The 23,754-nt window shown below is 26.0% G+C and overlaps 2 protein-coding genes across 3 annotated transcripts in view; one reads left to right on the forward strand and one right to left on the reverse strand.

Annotated features, from left to right (window-relative positions):
- The window catches only part of LOC117167301 (HEAT repeat-containing protein 1 homolog), a 50,863-nt gene extending 40,455 nt beyond the window's left edge, over positions 1 to 10,408 (forward strand). For both annotated transcript variants that reach the window (XM_033352134.1, XM_033352133.1), the window contains exon 8: positions 10,133 to 10,408. In XM_033352134.1, the coding sequence (XP_033208025.1) occupies positions 10,133 to 10,303 (171 nt within the window). In that variant the 3' untranslated portion in view covers positions 10,304 to 10,408. The remainder of the gene's footprint in view (positions 1 to 10,132) is intronic.
- A 5,467-nt stretch (positions 10,409 to 15,875) lies between these two features.
- The window catches only part of LOC117167454, a 131,805-nt gene continuing 123,926 nt past the window's right edge, over positions 15,876 to 23,754 (reverse strand). The window contains exons 9-10 of the mRNA XM_033352409.1: positions 20,393 to 20,477; positions 15,876 to 15,993 (exon numbers count right to left, since the gene is read on the reverse strand). Coding sequence (XP_033208300.1) covers positions 15,921 to 15,993; positions 20,393 to 20,477 — 158 coding nt within the window. The 3' untranslated portion in view covers positions 15,876 to 15,920. The remainder of the gene's footprint in view (positions 15,994 to 20,392; positions 20,478 to 23,754) is intronic.

Here is a 23,754-nt window from a genome sequence, read left to right on the forward strand (position 1 = left end):
GAGTCGGGGACATCTGGACGTAGCCAAGTTTCTGAGATCACAAGAATATCGATGTTATACAGATGGATGATGTCTGTAATTACACTTATTTTAGGAAGGAGTGATCTCGCATTTATGTGTGCTAAGTGCAAACGCTTTCCTCGCTTGCTATTACAATGAGAAAGACTAGGATCACCGAGGAAAACATTTAAATGAGTATCCGAAGAAGGCTTATTACTAATCGAGAAAAAAGTTGATTCCATCGGGGAAACCATGTCATTCCATATAGAAATACGCGAGACATCGGGTGAAGGAGGGACGTCGTTTGATTGAGAGAGATTTACTGACATACCCATTGAGTCTTGAAGGCGGATCACTGAAGAAGAGTTCATGGACAAGCCACGAGCCGAGTTTGAGCCACAGTCCATGAAAGATATTGCAGAAGGATCCATAGGATGTAGAGATGGTAAAGGCACTGGTGTCGCCACTTGCAAGGCTTCATCAGAGATAGAAAAGATATTTCGTCAAGATTGGATAGAGTTGGCTACCTCACTAAGTTGGCTGGAAAGGAAGACATCAAGGTCGAAGGAGTTAGTCAAATCAGGGATTTTTACAGGCTTAGATGAAGCGTTTGATGTGTGACGAATCCATACTGCTTTGCTAAAGATCCAAGCTTTAGCGTGAAGTTTTCCAGAAACCAATTTAGCCTTGACAACTTTGAGTAACTTGTAAAGGTCTTGAGGATGGTTACAGTTGATGTGTACCGGGCCCTCAGCCAGGTTAGAATCGACATCGTGGACCATTAGAGATTTTTTGTTCTTAATTTTAGCTACGACCAAGTCATCTCGAAGTTTAGTGACGTTGAACCTGACGGTTATTGGATTAGGAATGGTTCTGTTTCCCACTGGGACTCTAAATACATCCTCGATATTGGCTTTGTTGGCCTTCGACTTGACAAGCCTGCAGATCGATTCGACGAGGTCTGGAAGCTTTTCATGAGGGGACACCGGAATACCCGTAATAATTACCTCCCTGTCACGGTCTGCCTCTTCCAGGCTTCTAATACGCTTTTCGTATGTGTTCTTAAGACTGATGAGTTCCTCCTTGCATTCTTGATAGTTCTTGAAGTGTTACATACTTGAGGATTGCAGGTCGACGACTTGAGACTTTACAGATTCGAATTGTTCAAGTAGGAGTGTATTCTGCTCGGATATTTTTTTCAAGTCTGCCGATAGAGAATCGTAGCTGGCTGATAGGTTTGAGACCGTTGAATTGCATTTAATAATTGTATTGTTGTGAGCCTGGATGTTTAATCCCATTTGAGAGCCATTAGCTTCGACTTTCTCTAATCTCTCGCAAATGGTGTTCAATTTCGAGAGGATTTTCAAAGCTACGGAATCGGGAGTACTTTGCTCAGCTGGTACGACTCTAGTCGATTCCAAATTAGGTTCCCCCAAGGGAGGAGAAAAGTCATGGGACCCAAGATTGCTTTGCAGTGTAGCATTTGTCCTATCCCTATTTGGGGAATTCAGGACATGCTCGTCGGAAAGCTCGTATGACTCGTCCTCCTTATCATCAATGGCAGGCTCGAGTTCACTGATTGAAATCAAGGAAGCTCCTCCAGAAGCATCAACATCGGCAAGGCAGTCTCGACAGGAGCCACAGACAAGTAGGGTTCCCCCCTTCTTTTGTGCAACCTCATAAAAGTAGCAGCATATCGCATGAAAGGCAACATTGCAGGAGGCGCAGATTCTCGCTTTTGCAAGTTTTTTAATTACTTTATTGCAAGTTTTGCAAATTTTATCAGAAGTAGCTTGCTCCGTTTGTGAGGAAGATCCAGACATCTTAAGAAATTAAAAATAATAAAAACAAGTCGAGACCAACCGTCAAAAATCGAATTATAAATGGACTTCAGCAACTTCAGAGGTGATTCAAGCTTCAGAAAGTAGAACGCCTGTAGACGCGCAACCAGCTTACCAGTAAAGCGCTTCGGGTAGGGTACCTCGAATTACGGTATAGTTACGTTGGAATACTGCTTGTGGTAGTTCTTTATTTGTGGTCTCGAAAAAGTAGACGCAGTAAAAAAAGTTCCATACCTTAACCAGATTGGATCAGGGATAGTATTAAATCTGCCAGTATGGGTAAATTATGTTCCAAGAGTTGGGAAAAACACTTAAGATGACACATAGAACCCACACTCGTCGGAACACACAGAAAATTTTAAAAGGATATCACTGATTTATGACAGAAATTAGGTCTGAAAGGAACACTAAATTACACTTAATACATCAAAAATCAAAATATTGCGCGCGCAAATAAGAGAGTTGCGGTGAAAGTCCAAAAAAAAAAGTCCAAAAAGCTCGAGCTATCGCACAATCACAACCGATTTCTAGCCCTCTAGCGGCAAAAATTTAATATATAAAAAATCTTCTGAAGTATTCTGTAATCTTTGAAATCTAAATAAAGCCCTTAAAATCATTTTAAAAACTTGGAAATTTAAAAAAGAAATATTCAAAATCTTTGTAAAATTTTTGAAATCCTAAAAAATTTTGCGAAAATTGTAAAAACTTCTAAAAAATTTTGTCATCTTTGAAATCTCTGTGAAATATTTGAAATCTTTGCGAAATCATTGTAAAATATTGGAAATATTTTTAAATCTTTGTGAATCATTCGTAAAATCTTTTGAAAAAAATTAAAATTTTTGTAAATACTTCGTAAAATCTTTTAAATCTTTGCGGAATCTTCCAAATTTTCTGAAATAATTTGAAATCTTTGTGTAATATTTCAAAAATTTGAAAGATCTCTGAAATCTTTGTAAAATCTGTGAAAAATTTACAATTTTTTCAAAATATTTTAATTTTTTTTGAATTATTTTATAATCTTTAAGATCTTTATGAAATCGTTGTAAAATATTGGAAACGTTTTAAAATCTCGGTAAAATGTTAACCATTTCTTGAAATACTTTGTAATATTTTAAATCTTTGTAAATCATATTAACATTTTGGAACTCTTTTAAAATAATTTTGGGATCTTCGAAAATTTAGAAATATTTGCGAAATTTTATAAATCTTAGTGAAATATTCCAAATCTTTGTGAAATTTTTTTTAATTTTCTGAAATTTTTAAAAATATTTGTGAAATTTTTGAGAATTCCTGAAATCTTTGTAGAATCTTTAAAATTGTTTGGGAAATTTTTAACATTTTTATAAAGAATTTAGGAAATCTTTTAGATTTTTTGAAATATTTGGTAATGTTTAATATTTTTGTGCAATCTGAAATCTTCAAAAATTTTGCGAAATCTTTTAAATCTGCGGAAATATTTTGCAATTTTTGTGAAATAATTGTAAAATCGTTGAAATCTTTTAAAATCTTTGTAAAATTGTTACAATCTTGAAAAAATTTTCAATATCTTTCAAATTTTCTTAAATATTTAGAAATCTTTGAAATGCTTTTAAATCTTTGTAACATTTTGAAAGTGTTCTAAAATATTTTATACATAAAAAATCTTCTGAAATATTCTATAATCCTCGAAATCTAAATAAAACCCTTAAAAATATTTTAAAAACTTGGAAATTTAAAAAAGAAAATGCGTGATATCTTTTAAATTTTCTGAGATATTTTGTCATCTTTAAAATTTATGAGAAATATTCAAAATCTTTGGAATTCTCAAAAATTTTGAAAACTTCTGAAATATTTTTTCATCTTTAAAATCTTTGTGAAATATTTGAAATCTTTGCGAAATCATTGTAAAATATTGGAAATCTTTCTAAATATTTGTGAAATCTTTGAAAACCTAAAAAATTGTGAAATCTTTCCGAAATAATTACAAAATATTGGAAATCTTTTTAAATCTTTAGGAAATCTCGAAAATTTTGTGAAATCTTTGCAAAATCATTGTAAAAATTTGGAAATCTTTTTAAATATTTGTGAAATTTTTGGAAAATCCTGAAATCTTTGTAGAATCTTTAAAATCTTTTGGAAAATTTAATAAAAAAATTTATAAGGAATTTAGGAAATCTTTTAGATTTTTTGAAATCTTTGAAATGTTTTTAAATCTTTGTAACATTTTTTAAGTGTTCTAAAATATTTAATATATAACAAATCTTCTGAATTATTCTGTAATCTTTGAAGTCTAAATAAAACCCTTAAAATCATTTTAAAAACTTGGAAATTTAAAAAAGAAAAATTGTGATATCTTTTAAATTTTCTGAGATATTTTGTCATCTTTAAAATTTATGAGAAATATTCTAAATCTTTGTAAAATCTTTGAAATTCTCAAAAATTTTGAAAACTTCTGAAATATTTTGTCATCCTTGAAATGTCTGTGTTTTGCTAAATCTGGTAAATTTTCTTAAATATTGTGCAATCCTCGAAATCTTTGCAGAATATTTAAAATGTTTGTGAATTTCTTTAATGTTCTGAAATACGTTGTAATCTTTAAAAAAAAATTAAATTTTTGTAAATACTTCGTAAAATCTTTTAAATTTTTGCGGAATCTTCCAAATTTCCTGAAATATTTTTTAATTTTTTCAACATATTTTAATTTTTTTGAATTATTTTATAATCTTTAAAATCTTTATGAAATCGTTGTAAAATATTGGAAATGTTTAAGAATCTTGGTGAAATGTTAACAATTTTTTGAAATATTTTGTTATGTTTTAAGTCTTCGTAAATCATAGTAAAATTTTGGCATTCTTTTTAAATTATTGCGGAATCTTTTAAAATTTAGAAATATTTGCGAAATCTTATAAATCTTCTGAAATATTTTGTAATCTTGGAAATCTGTGTGAAATATTTGAAATCTTTGTGAAAATTGTTTGTAATTTTCTGGAATTTTTTTAAATCTTTGAAACCTTTGTGAAATCTTTGTGAAATCTTTCAAATTCTATCGAAATTTTTTGAAATCTTTGAAACCTCGAAGATTTGGCGAAATCATTGTAAAATTTTGGAAATATTTTTAGGCATTTATGAAATAGTTGAAAACTTACAAATATTTGCGAGATCTTTTACAACTTTGTAAAATATTTGAAAACCATATAAATTTACCGAAATCTTATAAATGTTTTAAAATCCTTGAAATCTTTGTGGAATTTTTCCAATCTATTGCAATTTTTTTAAATCTTTGAAATGTCGAAAATTTTGTGCAATTTTTGCAAAATCATTGTAAAATATTGAAAATCTTTTTAAATATTTCTGGCATTTTTTTACTCCTCTGAAATATTTTGTCATCTTTAGAATCTATGAGAAATATTCAAAATCTTTGTCAAATCTTTGAAATCCTCAAAAATTTTGCGAAATTTTGTGAAAACTAACATTTTTACGAAATCTTTTAATGTTTCTGAAATATTTTGTAATATTTAAAATCGTTGTGAAATCATTGTATAAAATATTGGAAATGTTTTTAAATCTTGATGAAATCTTTAACTTTTTCTGAAATATTTGTTCAATCTTTCGGAATTCCTGAAATCATTGTAAAATCTAAGAAATCTTTTAAATTTTATATAATATTTTTAAATCTTGATGTTTTTGAAAATCTTTTGTAATATTTAAAATTTTTGCGAAATCTTTGATATTTTCTGAAATCTGGACACACGAAGCCTTATGTCAGAAATACTGTCAACTATTTCGTAAGTCATTTTTTATTACAGCAATTGTTTTTACGTGTATATTATCCTGAATTTTTTCATTTCCAAATTCATCTTTTAAAATTTTCTGAAATCTTTTAAAATCTTTGAAATCTCGAAACTTTTGTACGAAATTTTGTCATCTTTGTAATCTGTGTGAAATATTTGAAATCTTTGTGAAATTTTTCTAGTTTTCTGATATCTTTTGAAATTTTTTTTGCAATCCTTGAAATCTTTGTGGAATCTTTCAAATCAATTGATTTTTTTTTTTAATTTTAAATTTGGAAAATTTGGTGAGATCTTTGCGAAATCAATGTAAAATATTGCAAATCTTTTTAAATATTTGCGAAATTTTGGTGATCTGCTAAAATATTATGTTATCTCTAAAATCAATGAGAAAATTCAAAATCTTTTTAAAATCTTTAAAATCTTTGTGAAATCTTTCAAATCTATCGAAATTTTTAAAAAAATTTGAAATCTCGAAAATGTTAGAACACCTTTGCGAAAGCATTGTAAAACATTAGAAATCTTTTTAAATCTTTGTAAATCGTTCGTAAAATATTTTGAATCTTTACGAAATCTTACAACTAAAATTTAGGCGAAATCTTTCAATTTTTCTGAAATTATTTGTAATATTTAAAATTGTTATGAAATCATTGTGAAATATTGGAAATGTTTTAAAATGTTGATGAAATCTTCAAAAAACTTCACGGAATTCCTGAAATCATTGTAAAATTTTGGAAATCTTTAAAAAGAATTCGCGAAATCTTTCAAATTGTATATAATATTTTTAAATTTTGAAATTTTTGAAAATCTTTTGTAATATTTAAAATTTTTGCGAAATGTTTTTAATTTTCTGAAATATGGATAAAAGAAGCCTTATGTCAGAAATACTTTCTTCAACTTTTTTGTAAGTTATTTTTTATTGAAACAATTATTTTACGTGTATATTATTCTGAAAGTTACAAATTTAAATTCATACGGATTGATTTTTTTGTTACTTGTAAAATTATTTAATCGAGGGTTTGATGAATCTTTTAAAACTTTCTAAAATTTTTCGAAGTTTTGAAATCTTTGCGAAATCATTGTAAAATTTTGGAAATCTTTTTAAATATTTGTGAAATTGTTGGGAATTCCTGAAATCTTTGTCGAATCTTGAAAATCTTTTTAAAAAAATTTAATAAAGAATTTGGGAAATCTTTTAGATTGTTCGAAATATTTGGTAATGTTTTAAATCTTTGTGAAATCTGAAATTTTGGGAAATATTTTGTAATTTTTGTAAAATTATTGTAAAATCGTCAAAATATTTTTAAATCTTTTTAAAATTTTTATAATCTTGAAAAAATTTGCAAAATATTTCAAATTTTCTTAAATATTTTGAAATCTTTGAAATGTTTTTAAATCTTTGTAACATTTTGAAAGTGTTCTAAAATATTTAATAAATAATAAATCTTCTGAAATATTCTATAATCTTTGAAATCTAAATAAAACCCTTTAAATCATTTTAAAAACTTGGAAATTTAAAAAAAATACTCAAAATCTTTGTAAAATCTTTGAAATTCTCAAGAAATTTGTGGAAATTTTGAAAACTAAAATATTTTGTCATCTTTGAAATCTCTGTGAAATATTTGAAATCTTTGCGAAATCATTGTAAAATATTCGAAATCTTTTGAAATCTTTGTGAATCTTTAAAAACTTAAAAAAATTTGGTAAAATCTTTAACTTCTTCTGAAATATTTTTTTAATCTTTCGGAATTCCTGCAATCATTGTAAAATCTGAGAAAGCTTTGAAAAGAATTCGCAAAATCTTTCAAATTTTGCATAATATTTTTAAATCTCGAAATTTTTGAAAAAACTTTATAATTTTTAAAATTTTTGCGAAATCTTTAAAACTTTCTGAGATCTGGACACACAAAGCCGTATGAAATCTGGCGTACAAGTATTCGCAAAATCTTTGAAATCTATGAAAAATTCCAAATCTTTGTGAAATCTTTGTAAACTTTAAAAATTTTGCGAAATCTGGTAAATTTTTTTGAAATATTGTGCAATCCTTGAAATCTTTGTGGAATGTTTAAAATGTTTGTGGAATGTTTAAAATGTTTGTGAAATCTTTTAAATCTTAGGAAATTCTGGATCTTCTGAAATATTTTGTCGAATGTTCAAATTTCTTTGAAATCTTAAAATCATTTGAAATTTTGTATATCTTTGTAGAATCTTTAAACACTTTTTTAATTTTTTTAAACCTTTGAAATCTTTTGAAATAGTTGGTATTTTTGCGAAATCTTTTAAATGTTCTAAAATATGTTGTAATCTTTAAAAACAATTTAAATTTTTGTAAATACTTCGTAAAATCTTTTAAATCTTTGCGGAATCTTCCAAATTTCCTGAAAAATTTTGAAATCTTTTCTGAAATCTGTGAAAAATTTACAATTTTTTCAAAATATTTTAATTTTTCTGAATTATTTTGTAATCTTTAAGATCTTTATGAAATAGTTCCAAAATATTGGAAATGTTTTAAAATCTTGGTGAAATGTTAACAATTTTTTTAAATATTTGGTAATGTTTTAAATCTTCGTAAATCATAGTAAAATTTTGGCATTCTTTTTAAATCATTGCGGAATCTTTAAAAATTTAGAAATATTTTCAAAATCTTATCAATCTTCTGAAATATTTTGTAATCTTTGAAATCTGTGTGAAATATTTGAAATTTTTTTAATTTTCTAAAATTTTTTTAAATCTTTTGAAACCTTTGTGAAATCTTTGTGGAATCTTTCAAATCTATCGAGATTTTTGGAAATCTTTTTAAATATTTATGAAATATTTGAAAAATTTAAAATATTTGCGAGATCTTTTACATCTTTGTGAAATCTTTAAAAACCATATAAATTTGGCGAAATCTTATAAATATTTTTAAATCCTTGAAATCTTTGTTGAATCTTTCAAATCTATCGCAATTTATTTAAATCTTTGAAACGTTGAAAATTTTGTGAAATCTTTGCAAAATCATTGTAAAATTTTGGAAATCTTTTAAATTTTTGTGAAATTTTGGGAATTCCTGAAATCATTATAGAATCCTTCAAATCTTTTGAAAAATTTAAAAATCTTTATAGAGAATTTGGATAATCTTTTAGATTTTTTGAAATATTTGGTAACCTTTGTGAAATCTGAAATCTTCAAAGATTTTGCGAAATCTTTTAAATCTTTTAAAATCTTTGTGAGCCCTTCAAAAAATTAGAAAAGTTTGAACATCTTTAAAATCTTTGTGAAAGCTTTCAAATTTCCCACAATCTTTTTACATTTTTTGAAATTCTTAAAATCCTTGTGGAATCTAGTTTCAATTGTTCTGAAATATTTCGTAATGTTTTAAATATCTGTAAAATCATTGTAAAATATTTGACTTTTTTTTTAATCTTTATGAATCGTTCGTAAAATCTTCTTAATCTTTGAGAAATCTTTCAAATTTTCTGAAATTTTTGTGGAATCTTTCGAATTTTTAAAAATATTTAAAAATATTTTTGAATCCTTGAAATTTCTGTGGAATATTTCAAATCTTTCGAAATTTGTTTAAATCTTTGATTTTTTTGTTGCGAAATCGTTTAAACATTCTGAAATATTTTGTAATGTTTTACATCTTTGTAAAATCATTGTAAAATCTTGGCAATTGTTTTAAATCTTTATGAAATTTTTGAAATCTTGAAAAAATTTGGAAAATCTTTCAAATTTTCTGAAATCATTTATTATTCTAAAATATTTGAAATATTTTAAATCTCCCAAAACATTTTGTAATCTTTGAAATCACAATTAAACCCTTAAAATCATTTTAAATCTTGGAAATTTCAACAACAAAAAAATGTGAAATCTTTAAATTTTCTGAAATATTTTGCATTCTTTGAGAATTCTTTCGGAATCCTAGTGAAATCTTTAAAATCTTATGAAATGATTTGTCATCTTTGAAATCTATCTGAAACCTTTCAAATCTTTGCAATTTTCTGAAATATTTTTGAATCTTTTGGAATTTTTGAAATCTTGAAAATCTTTTGAATGTTTTAAAATCGTTGTAAAAAGTTGAAAATCTTTTGAAATCGTTGTGAAATTTTTTTAAACTTTATAATTTTTGCAAAATCTTTGAAGTCTTCGAAAATATTTTTTAAATTTTTAAAATCTTTTAAATCTTGAAAATTTTTTGAAATATTTCGGAATTTTAGAAATCTTTGAAGAATCTTTAAAGTCTTTTGAAATTTTCGTGTAATTTTTGGTATTTTTACGAAATCTTATGAAATATTTTGCAACCTTAAAAATCGATTTGAAATCTTTACAATCTTGAAATCTAGTATTGAAATATACCAATTTTTTGTAAAATTATTTTCCGATCAGTAGAATGTTTAAAAATTTAATTAAATGAATTTTTTATATTTTTTTTTATTGACAAATTTAGTAAGTAGGCATGGGAAAAACTGTTAAAGAATTTGTACTTCCTTTTGGATAATTTGATATTTGATTAATACTTGATTTCGCTTTTTTGTACTTCAGGTGGAAATAGCAAGAAAATTGGGAGAAGATTTCAGGCCACTCTTATCCGAAATTCTGCCTGCGCTTTCAGAATTATTAGAGGATGAGGACGAAGTGGTCGAGAAGAATGCGCAGAATGCAGTCAGAATCCTCGAGGAAATTCTGGAAGAGCCTCTTCAAAAATATTTCTGATCCTCCTACGAATTTCAGGTGCTAATTGTACGTGTAAAATATTTTTTTTATTATTCTAAGGAAGGTAACTTACTAGTATATAGTAATAAAGTGATTATCATGAAATTATTATGAAAACATCCGTTTATTTATATTGTTATGTCTTAAATTGTGGTGAAATCTTGGAAATTTTTTGAAATATTCTAAAATCTTTTGGAATGTTTGAAATCTTTGTGGAATCATTAAAATCTTTTGAAGTTTTTTAAAATCTTGGAAATCTTCAAAATTTTTGCGAAAAAAATCTTGAAAAACTTCCACATTTTTGCGAAATCTTTTAGATTTTCTGAAATATTTTATAATGTTTCCATCCAATCTTTGTAAGATCATTGCAAAATTTTGGAAATCTTTAAGTATCTTTGTAAATGCTTCGTAAAATCGTTTGGAATCCTTCAAATCTTTGTGGAATTTTTTAATTTTTTCGAAAATTTTTGAAATTTTTAAACTCTTTGAAAACTTAAAAAATTTTGCGAAATATTTTAATTTTTCTGAAATAATTTGTAATTTTTTAATTTTTTGTAAATACGTCGTAAAATTTTGGAAACGTTAGAAGTGTTCAAAAAAATTGCGAATGTTTTTAATTCTTCTAAAATATTTTTTAATTCTTAAATTTGTGTGAAATAATCTTGGGCAGGTTTGGTGAAAAATGGTTAAATATAAGCAATCTTTTAAAATAAAGAAAAATGGAAAGATACCGCAAAGATTTAACGATTATTTCGGAAAAATTTAAGAATTACAAAATATTTTAGAATATTTAGACATTTTCAAAAATTTTCTGAATATTTCAAACATTTTCAACGTTTTACGACGTATTTACAAAAATTTTAAACATTACAAATTATTTCGGAAAAATTAAAATATTTTACAAAATTTTGTAAGTTTTCAAAGATTTAAAAAATTTCAACAAATTTCGAAAGAATTAAAAAATTCTACAAAGATTTCGAGGATTCCAAACGATTAATAATAATAATTTTACAATTATTTTAAAATCTTGGAAATCTTTTAAAATGTTTATGAAATTTTTAAACATTTTTGTAGAATCTTTAAAATCTTTGAAATTTTTCGAAATCTTTGAAAACTATACATTTTTTTGTGAAATCATTCTAAAATTGTAGGGAATCTTTCAAATTTTTTTAAATAGTTTAAAACCTTTGAAATATTTTGAAATATTTGATATATTTACCAAATCTTTTGAAATATGTTATATTCTTTGAAATTTTGTGTGAAAACATTCTGAAATCTTGGAAATCTTAAAAAATCTTTGTCAATACTTTGTAATATCTTTTGAATTTTTGCGGAATCTTTCAAATTTTCTGAAATATTTTGAAATCTTTTGGAATCCTTGAAATGTTTGTTGAATCTTTAAAATCTTTCGCAATTTTTTTTTTAAATCTTTGAAATCTTTCGAAATATTTTAAAACCTTAAAATTTTTAAGAAAGCTTTGAATTTTTCTAAAATAATTTGTAATGTTTTAGATTTTTGTAAAACCGCGATAAAATCTTGGAAATGTTTGAAATATTCAAAAAAATTTGCGAAAGTTTTGAATCTTCTGAAATATTTCGTAATCTGACATTTTTGTGAATTAATCGTTAAATCTTGGCGGTATCTTTCGCATTTTGGGAAATATTTTTAAATCCTTAAAGTGTGAAATGCTTAAAATGGTAGTAAAATCTTGGGCATCTTTTTAAAATCTTCGTGAAAGATTCTAAATTTTCTAAAGTCTGCGAAATCTTTGAAGTTTTTGTGAAATCATGATAAAATCTTGGAAATTTTTTTAATTTTCTAAACTTTTTGAAATATTTTAAAATCTTTTAGAATTTTTGAAACGTTTGAAATATTGTTCAAAATTTTTGATATTTTTTTTAATCTTTGAAATATTTTGAAATCCTTGAAATCTTCTGAAATGTTCTGTAATTTTTGAAATAAATGTGTAATCCGTAAAATCGTTTAGATTTTTTTAACAACTTTTGAAATCTTTTATATTTTTACGTGATACCTTCTATATTTTCTGAAGTATTTTGAAATCGTTTGAAATAATTTGTGATCTTTGAAGTATGTGCGACATCTTTAAAAATTTGGTGAAATTATGGTAAAATCTTTTAAATCTTCTAAACTTTTTGTAATTTTTGAATCCTTTAAAATCTTCTAAAATATTTTTTAATCTTTTATATTTTTACGAAATCTTTGAAATCTTCTGAAATATTTTTAAATCTTTGAAATTTATTTGAAATCTTTAAAATCATTGTAAAATCTCGAAAATCTTTTTATAAAATTGTGTGAAATCATGGTTAAATCTTTTATATCTTCTAAACTTTTTGAAATATTTTTTAATATTTTGGAATTTTTGAAACCTTTAAAATCTTTTGATATGATTTAAAATCTTTGATATTTTTCAACATCGTTTAAATGTTTTGAAATACTTGAAATCTTCTGCAATGTTCTTTAATTTTTTTAAACCAATTCTGTAATTCGTAAAATCGTTTAGAATTTTTTAACAACTTTTGAAATCGTTGTGAAATCCTTTATATTTTTACGAAATCTTTGAAATCTTCTGAAATATTTTTAAATCTTTGAAATTTATTTGAAATCTTTAAAATCATTGTAAAATCTTGGAAATCTTTGTATAAATTTTTTGAAATCTTCTATAGGTTCTGAAATATTTTGTAATCTTTAACATCTTTGTTCAACAGTTTTAAAATCTTTTCATATCTTTGAAATCTTCAAAAATTTGGCGTAGTCTTTGAAGTCATCTCAAGTATTTTGTAATTTTTGAAATCTATGTGTAATCCTTAAAATAATTTTATAATCTTAAAATACTTTGTGAAATCATTGTAAAATATTGGAAATCTTTTAAAATGTTTTGTGAAATCTTTGTAAAGTAATTATAAAAACGTGGAAATTTTGTTAAGTCTCTGAAATCTTTTGTAATCTTTAAAATCTTTGTGAAATCTTGAAAATATGTGTGTAAAATATTTTTTTGATTATTCTAAAGAAGAAAACATACCAATAAGTACATACTACGAGGGGTGTTCAAAAAGTAAGTTTCCCTAATCTGCCGTGTAACAGATAACTGTTTTGCCGACAGGAAACGGTTTTATTTCAGCGGCAAACAAGAGATCTTTTGTAATCACTAAGAAATTAGAGTTTAGGAAATCATAAATTAAATAGGAATTGGCAATCGCATGTGGCGGGTCGACTTGTCTTAACTCAAAAACAAGATAGAATAATGATATGTTCTATTTCTACGTAAAATAATACTTCTGAGTGGCGAAAGAAAAACATAATTTTATAATTCCAAGAAGGACTGATTATAGCGCTTGGGAATTTTGTTCATGTATAAAATAAAAACTGTTTAGTACTTCAATTTCGAGAACCGTTAACTAAACATTAAAAAAGTCCGTTATGCAAATAATATCGGGTCGCGGATTTTAAGATGTCAAATAACTCATTTTGATATTTTTTTGTCAGCTAAAACGAACTTGTTAGAGTTTATAAGATCCAATTTCTTGTTCGTGCCCAGGACTGAGATTTCGTATCGGTTTGATTGAAGTAACCGCCTATGCGACCACCAAGAGTATAAACACGTGTCGTTGAGTGATTAAAGTTTCGTGATCACGCGGAAGAAATCATAACTGTCGTATGGGTGGGTTTTTATTAAGAAGAAGGAGATTTATAAAGCTCATTGGTCGCTTTTCTCGAAGGGTGGATAGAAATGTAAAAAAATGACTGAGAGAAGGGAACCGTTAGTTGCTCGGTCGGACTCAACGATTCTCTGAGAGTTAGTCAAAAAAAAATTCAGACAGATCCTTATTTCGGCCGCGACAGGTCGTTAATTTCTTTTGCTGTGTTTCAAATTGAACTTTATTAAAAAATCGAGAAGGATCTGTACTGTAAGAATAAACTTGTAATTGTTTTATTAAATATATTATGTTCACATAAATAAAATAAAAACTGTTATTTTATTCATAGAATTCAAAATAAATTCTTTTATTTTTATTTTAATTTCCACATTAAATTTGGATGTTTAGAGTCGGCGATTCGTTCGAATGGTCAACGAGAGTTGAAGCAGTGTTCATCGAAGAGTTTGAAAATTTAAACTTTGGCGCGCCTTGAGAAAGGGCGTGGCACAGCCGTTTTGTCTCAGTGCGATCTAGAGAGCTGGGACTGAAGATAGTTTTAGTTTATGATATACCGATAAGAGCGGAACCGGTCTTAGCTGCCGAAAATTTTTTTTCATCAGTACCGGCTCGGAAACCATGGAACATGGACATAGGTTACAAGGGACTAGGCGGGGGTGATGCAATGAGAGGGGTGGTCCGCCACCTTTTGATGTCCCGCGACAAATTTCCCGTCGGCAAAAATGCTCGTGTGCATAATCAAATGGCATATCGTAAGATGGCGGCTCTCCCCACTCAAGGAATTCTCCCCCCTCCCGTGGATTCAACCCCGCTCGACCAATTAGGATGGCATGCCTGGTCCCGTGTTTCCTACGTCCATGCCATGGAGACCACTTGTGAGTTGCGTGCAGTTATTTTCTTTTTAACTGCAAAAGTGCTTAATGGCAACGAAATTCACACTGACAAATATCGATTTCAGGAGGCATTGAGTCCAAAATTCTGTCAATTGTAAAGGCAAAAGGATTTTTTGGACTGCTGCGACTGCGTCACCAGTAATGGCAGTTTTTGGCCTGCCTGCACGTTGCTCATCATGAAATTCTCCGCGTCCCTCGAGAAAATGTGTACGCCACCGACGCACCATTTGCACACTGATGCATTTGTCACCATAAATATGCACTAATTCAGTGTGAATTTCGTTGCCATTAAGCCCTTTTGCAGTTTAAAAACGAATAACTGCACGCAACTCACAAGTGGACACGTTTTTCACAGGTAGCTCCATGGTTGCCGAGCCGCTAATGATGAAAAAATTTGTTTCGGCACCTAAGACCGGTTCCGCTCTTATCGGTATATCCTAAACTAAAACTATGTTCGGTTCCACCTCGCTAGATGGCGCTGGGGCAAAACGGCAGACTAGGGAAACTTACTTTTCGAACACCCCTCGTAATAATAAAATGACGATAAAAATTATTACGAAAACATCCGTTTATTTTAACTTAGCTACAATATGGACGAAATATATATATATTATACATATATCTCCCTACATTATAATACAACTTCGTAAAAGTATACATATACATATAATAGTCGTGATAGCACGTTAATAAAATTAAAATTAATGAGAACGTCAGATGAAACTAAATGCTTTTGAAAATTGCTGAGATGCCAGTGGGTACAAAAAGAAGAGAGGGGGCGGGGGGGAGAATGTAGAAAAAAATAGATGGGAATATAAATTTGAGAGCAGATACGCCATAGGGCATCTGTTCTTCTCTGGCACATGGAGCTTCTTTTCACGGCGAAAAAAGAAGACGAAAATGCGGAAATCCGGGCACCGCCCAGGACTATATCGGAGATGTGATTTCTCGTCACTTTCGTGACTCGTCGATTTTTGAATTGAGTATGATTAGGCCATAATTAGAAGATGCGCAGGTGGGTCCTAAACTAGAATTCATTGGAGATCCAATCAAACTGGAGGCACGCCACTCGCTGCATCCAGAGCCACTTCTTCCGCTGTCCCCCCTCCGGGCGGCGTTTTTCTACAACAACAAAAAATAAAAGGAAATTCATTTTCATGAAAATTTAATTTGAATTCTTTCAATTAACAGGGAATTTTCAGTTGGTTTAGGGGATTTTAAATAATTTTAAAAATGAAAATTACATTAGTTAAACATTTCTAACTGAAAACTTAGACGAAAATTTTTAAACAAAATTCTTAAATTTAGATTATTTAAATCATCAACAGTCATGTTTTTAATTATAAATCTTTCAAATTGAAATATTTTGTCATCTTTGTCATCTTTGAAATCTTTGAAATCTTTAAAATCTTTGTGAAATCATCGTAGAATCTTGGGAATCTTCCAAACTTTTCAAATATTTAAAAAATTTGTGGAACTTTTGAAAACTTTAAAATCTTTTGATATTATTCAGAATCTTTGCAATCTTGAGAAATATTTGAAATTTATGCGAAATCTTTAAAATCAATGTAAAATCTTAGAAATCTTTTTATAAAATTTGTGAAATCTTTACATTTTCTGAAGTATTTTGTAATCTTTAAGAATTTTTTAAATCTTTAGAATCTTAAACAATTTTGCGAAATCTTTGAAATCATCTAAAATATTTTTTAATATTTGAAATCTATGTGAAATCTTGGAAATGTTCAAACAAAATTTGTGAAACCTTTCAAATTTTCTGAAAACTTTTGTAATCTTTTAAATATTTTGTTTTGCGCAAAACTTACACAAAACTTTTTAACCAAATTTTAAGGATGTAGAAATGAAAATGATTAAATTTAGATTATTTTTAAAAACAAGAGTCAAGTTTTTAATTATAAATCTTTCAAAGTGAAGAAATGTATAATCTTTTTTAAAAGCTTCTGAAATATTTCGTAATATTAAAAATGTTCGTGAAATCATTGTCAAAACTTGGACATTTGTTGAAATTTGAGCGAAAACTTTTAATTTTACGAAATTTTTGAAATATTTTGTCATCTTTGAAATCTTTGAAATCTTTAAAACCTTTGTGAAATCATGGTAAAGCCTTGGAAATCTTCTAAACTTTTAAAATATTTAAAATTTTTTGAAAACTTTAAAATCTTTAATCTTTTGTAATCTTTAAAATCTTTCAAAATCTTTAGAATCTTATAAAATTTTGCGAAATCTTTAAAATCATCTAAAATATTTTTAAATCTTTGAAATCTATGTGAAATCTTGGAAATTTTCAAACAAAATTTGTGAAATCTTTTAAATTTTCTGAAATATTTTGTAATCTTTTAAAACGTTTGTGAAATCATTATAAAAACTTAGAAATTTGTTTAAATATTTGCGAAACCTTTTAGATTTTTACGAAATTTTGAAACTATTTTGAAATATTTTGCCATCTTTGAAATCCATGTGAAATCTTTAAAATCTTTGTGAAATCATGGTAAAATCTTAGAAATCTTTTCAACTTTTTAAAATATTTTTTAATCTTTTGGAATTTTTGAAAACTTTAAAATCTGTTGATATTATTCAAAATCTTTGATATTTTTCAAAATCTCAGCAATCTTCAGAAATATTTTGGAATGTTTAAAATTTATGTGAAATCCTTAAAATCATTGTAAAATCTTGGAAATGTTCAAAAAAAATTTGCGAAATCTTTTTAATTTTCTGAAATATTTTGTAATTTTTGAAATCTTTTTGAAATCATTGTGAAAACTTGGAAAATGGTTAAAATTTTTGCGAAATGTTTATAATATTTTGAGATATTTTGTCATATAATTTTAAACATAAAAATTATATTAGTTAAACATATATTTAAAATTTAAAAACATATATTTAAAAAATTCTTTAAATTCAAAATATTCTAAGCTTTTCGAAATATTTTTATATCTTTTGGAATTTTTTAAATCTTTGGAATGTTTTGAAATTTTTGATATTTTGACGAAATATTTGAAATATTCTTAAATGTTCTGTAATTTTTTTAATCAAACAAAATTTGTAAAATGTTTTAAATTTTCTGAAATATTTTGTAATCTTTAAAATCTTTGTGAAATCATTTTCAAAACTTGGAAATTTGTTGAAACCTTTGCGAAATCTGAAAAATATTTAGTCATGTAATTTTAAACGTGAAAAATATATTAGTTAAACATTTCTAACTCAAAAGTTACACAAAACTTTTTAAACAATTTTTAAGGATGTGTAAATGAAAATTCTTAAATGTAGATTATTTTCAAAATAAAAAGTCAAGTGTTCAATTATAAATCTTTTAAATTCGAGAAATTTCTAATCTTTTTAAAAAATTTGTGAAACTTTTTAATTTTTCAGAAATCTTTTATAATCTTAAAAATGTTTCTGAAATAATGGTAGAATCTCGGAAATCTTTTAAATCTTCTAAACCTTTTGAAATATTTTTAAATCTTTTGGAATTTTTGAAACCTTTAAAATCTTTTTGATGATCTTCTGAAATCTTCTGAAATTTTCTGTAATTTTTGTAATCAATGTGAAATCCGTAAAATCGTTTAGAATTTTTAACAACTTTGAAATATTTTTATATCTTTGTGAAATCTTTTTATGGAATTTGTGAAATCGCCTACATTTTCTTAAGTATTTTGTGATCTTTAAAATCTTTTTATATCTTTGAAATCTTCAAAAATTTGGCGAATTCTTTGAAATATTGTCAAATAATTTGTCATCTTTGAAGTATATGCGAAATATTAAAAAATTTGGTGAAATCGTGGTAAAATGTTGGAAATCTTTTAAACTTTTTGAAATATTTTTTAATCTTTTGGAATTTTTAAATCTTTTGGAATTTTTAAAATCTTTTGGTATTATTCAAAATCTTTGATATTTTTTAAAATCTTTTAAATGTTTTGAAATCCTTGAAATCTTCTGTCATATAATTTTAAACATGAAAATTATATTATTTAAACATTTCTAACTCAAAACTTATACAAAAGTTTTTAAACAAATTTTAAAAATGTATTTTTCAAATCAAAGAAAATTTGGATGTTAATCATAAAAATTAATAATTCAAAATTAAAATTTATAATGGTAAAACCTGCAGAAATGTTAATTGTATATTTAAAAAATTAAAAAGTTTAATTTTAAATATTTAAAACTAAAAGTTCTACAATTTTAAAGAGATAAAATAAAGTTCTTTAATTTAAAGACGTATAAATAAAAGTGTTTACATTTTGATAATTTTGCAGAAAAAACTCAGTTTTTTTTTCTAATTCTGCCAAAACAAAGAAATCTTTCATTTCGTAAAAAATTACAATTTTGATAGATGAAACAGGAAATTTATTTGAATTTATCGTGAATTGAATCACTGAATTTCTCAAAAACATTACAATTTTGTCTTAAAACAAGGAATCTTCGAAAATAATTCTGATTCCGATTTGCATCAGGCAATTTTTGAAAAAAAAATTTTGAGTTAGTGCATGAAATTTTTCAAAATAATTGTAATTCTGAGCTTTAAAAATGGATTTCAAAACCCTAGATTAAGAAAAAAAACAAAATATAATTAAATATAATTCCGTCTTGGAATTTTCGATAAAAATCATAATTTTTTATTGGAACAAGAAATTTTCCAAAAGAAAGGAACATTCGATTTCTGTAGAATTTTTAATTCTTAAAATAAAAAAATGTTTTAAATTATTGTTTCAAATTATTTCAAAAAGACTTTTGAATTAATTAATCATTATAAAGTATTACAGAAGATTTCAAAGACTTCGAAAGAACTTCAAAGATTGTAAAGATCTCACAAAAATGTCAAATATTACAAAATAATGCAGAAAATTTCAAAGATTTTTTTTTAAGTTTTCAGAGATTTCACCAAGATTTTAGGAAATTTTACAATGATTTCACAAATATTTCAAAAACTACGGAGAAAAATTATAATCTTGAGATTTGGAAAAGAAAATTTATTCGAAGCATGTAATTCTGAATTGAATTTAAGAATTTTCCAAAAGAATTAAAAAAAAAAAAAGATCTTACAACAATTTCAAGGACTACAAAATATTTCAGAACATTAAAAAACCCATTAAATTACAGAATTTTCCAAAAGAATCGTATTTCTGACTTGAAAGGGAAAAGATTTTGTAATAAGTAATATTTTAATTCTGAATTGGAACAGTGGATTTTTTAAATTTTGTGATGGTTCAGGGAATTTTTTAAAATAATTCTGATGCTGAGATTTAAAAATGGATTCAAAAAACCTAAATAAAAAAAAATGTAATGAAGTATAATTCCGTCTTTGAATTTGCGATAAAACCCGTAATTTTGAGTTGGAACCAGACATTTTCCAAACGAATTAAAATTCTGCATTGGGTAAAAAAAAATAAAGGATAATTACCAGACCGAACAAATTAAAAATTAAACGGGAGCAGACCGTGAAATTAACGAGAATTGAACATTATTTTCGGAGGCACTAATTAAATTTGCAGAAATTTTGACTTACCTTTTTCGGTATTGGAAGATGACGTAGACGATAACAGCATTGCCGACAAAGAGCAAAGCGATCAGGAGGGTTGGTAAAACAACGTCTGCAAATAAATTTTCAGTTAATAATTTTTTTTTATTATAAATATTTGCATTTTCCAGGATAGCAACTAAGAATTTAGATAAAAAGGTTGATACAATTTTAACTTAGTTCAAAGTTTTTCTATCTCTCTCGTCTCGGGAAAGATGAATACAAATGTGACATACTGAACTTTGATCATCAAGGAAAGTGACTAAGGGGCCGTAGAGCAAACATTATAAATAGTTTTGCGATTCCCAATTCAAAGATCGTATTATATTTTTGTTAAACACCGGAAATTCCCATCAGTCTTCTCTGAAAGGTGGAATGCGTCTCGGTGAGTATCGACGAAAAAGATATTTAATTAAAAAACGGGATCATTTTTTATTCTGTTTATCATTTTGTTTAATAGCATTTTTTATATAGGAAAATTTTTTAACACTTCTGAATAAATTTGAATTGTTTGTTTATTTATTTATTCTGAAAATCAGTTTGAAGAAAATTGCGGTCAAATCAAAATATTTATTTTTAACAAAACAGTTCAGTGTTTAGCCAAAAAAAGATTGATTTTCTACCAAAATAGACCAATTTTTAACAGATCTTCAAATCAAAAAGACTAACTTTTTAGAAGGCAGTTGAATTTTTAACCATAAGATCAATTTTCCACCAAGAACTTTTCCTGCAAAAAAAATATTTTTTTTTCATTAAAAAGTACGAATTTTCTATCAAAAAAAGACGAATTTGCGACAAAAAAAGTTAGATTTTCGACAAAAAAAAAAGATAATTTTTAACAAACTACTTGCATTTTCAACAAATAGTTAATGTTTCAATTTTCAAAAAAAAAATGTGTTTTTTTAACCCAAAAACAGTGGAATCCAACCCAAAAAACAATCACTTGCAACTAAGAAATATAATGTTTATATTTCAACCAATAAAGGTTTTAATTTTAAATTAAAAACTGACGAATTCAATAAAAAAGGCGGGTTTTTAACAAAATAATTGAATGATTAACCAGAACTGATTAACTTTGAACCAAAAAATTGAATTTCTAATTTTAAAAAAATTTCTAATCCTAAAAGAGATGAATTTTCAACTAAAAAAGATTTATTGTTTTTTTATTATTTATTTTTTATTTTATTTTATTATATATTTTTATTTTATTTTTTATTTATTGTTTAACTTTCGATCATATAGATAAATTTTAAAACAAATGAATTCTTAACGTAAAATTGAATAGTTGAGTTTTTTTTAACTAAAACGATCAATTTTCAGTTAAAAATGGAATAATTAAGTTTTTAATTAAATAAACGAATTAAAAAAGAAAAGAATATTCCAAATAATACATGAATTTGACACTAAGAACAATCAATTTGCAACAAAAAATAGAAGACAAATTTTCAGTTAATAAAAAGATTGAATGTTAAATAAAATATTTAATTTTGAAGAAAAATGTTGAATTTTCAACTGAAAACGATCAAATTTCAAACATTATATAACAGTTAAAGTTTCAGTTTCAAAAATAAAATTTAAAAAACAAAAAAACGAGTTTTCAAACATCTCCAGCTAATAAAGTAAATTTTGAAAAAAGTTTGTCAAGATTCAACTAAGAAGATTAATTTTTACCACAAAAGACGAATTGTAAACTAAAAACGGGATAATTTTTTTCAGTTATAAAATTAAGTAAACAAATCACCATAATATACGAATTTGCAACTAAACGAGAACTTTTAAGCAAAAAAATTAATTTTCAATGAAAAATACAATAGTTGATTTTAATATTATAAACCATCAATTTTCAGTCAAAAATAGAAGTTAAATTTTCAGTTAAGAAAACTATTTTAAAAAAACGAAATTTCAAAAAAATAGTAATAGATGTTTAAAAAAAAATAGCTTATTTTTCAACGCAATGATAAAATTTCAAATCAAATTGTAGAATAAAGAAATAACAAAATACTTGGAGATGAAAAAAAAAACAACAATCCAAAGATCTGATTTGGACAACACACTCAAGTGTCTCCATTTAATTAAAGGGTTTAGTACAGGAACTTAGATGTTTTTTTTAAAGAATTTTTTTCATGTTAATAAAATAATTCGCAATATTGTTAAAGAGTTGTTGTCATATTCGGGACAGAAGAAATTAAAATCCGAAAAAAATAATACAAAATGGCAAATTTGAAAATTTTGAAACTTTTTTTAAACCATAAATTGCTTAAAAAAGGATTAAATATTAATCAGTAATAATTCTGGCGGTTAGAACGATAAGCACACACGTGCAGAATAAGCTGTAAAAATTTCAGTCCGATCGGCCCAGTAGTTTTTCTTTAATCATGCCAACTAGGTCGAAAAAAGGTGTTTCGAAAAAAACGCGTTAAGTTTTTTTTTCTAAAATGCATCGAAAAAATTATGATTTTTTGACATGTTCCTGAATTTTCGGACCAAAATAACCACTTCCACAGCATTTCTACATATATTTAATACAAGAATTCGTCATTTTTGGAAAATCGATTTTTAAAAAAAAAAAGTTCCTGTACTACCCCCTTAAAAAAAAGTTTTAAAAAAGTAGAAGAAAAAATAAGGCAACCTCTGAATCCTGTTCCTTCTTTTGTTAATGAATCAGAAATATTTTTTTAATCTGAAGAAAATAAGCAAAAAAATCTCAATTTGACTTGAAAAAAATGTATTTCATATTACCTTGAAACGGGTATTGAATCACACCGAAACTTTTGTAGATTTTTCCTAAATGTTTTTTCATTGTGTTTTCAAAAGACTAACAATAAAAAAAATTTTTTAAAACGAGATTTTTTCTTCATTTTTGATTAAAACATTAAGACAGTGTTTTTCCTATCTAATCATTAGATTCTTCTTTTGTCTTCAGTTTGCAAAAATTTTCTAATTAGATTGGAATCCCGGACGTCAAAGCAAAATAAAAAAAGTTGATTTATTCTGAATTAAATTTCTCGAATTTGAATACAGATTAAAAAAATTTGCAAATCACAAATAATTTTATAAAACTTTCTGAATGTGAACAAATGTACTTGCTTCTCTAGATTGCAAATACGTACGTTTGCGATTCCATCTTGTGCATATGCATATGCATGATTATGAGTCATTTATGTTGGAAAACGGATGCAAACTTTGTATTCAGTAACACGAGCCTTGTGATCTTATGCTGATATCGGCGCGTGTAGTAAATTCAATAGTATAATCAACAAGACAGTTGAGCATGAATGAAAATTAAGAGTCGATTTTTCGGAAGGGGCAATTGTGAATTTTCTTTAACGAATGTATGTGAGGGGGGGGGG

This window comes from Belonocnema kinseyi, chromosome 2, assembly GCF_010883055.1.
Source record: "Belonocnema kinseyi isolate 2016_QV_RU_SX_M_011 chromosome 2, B_treatae_v1, whole genome shotgun sequence".
NCBI classification, from domain to species: Eukaryota; Metazoa; Arthropoda; class Insecta; order Hymenoptera; family Cynipidae; genus Belonocnema; species Belonocnema kinseyi.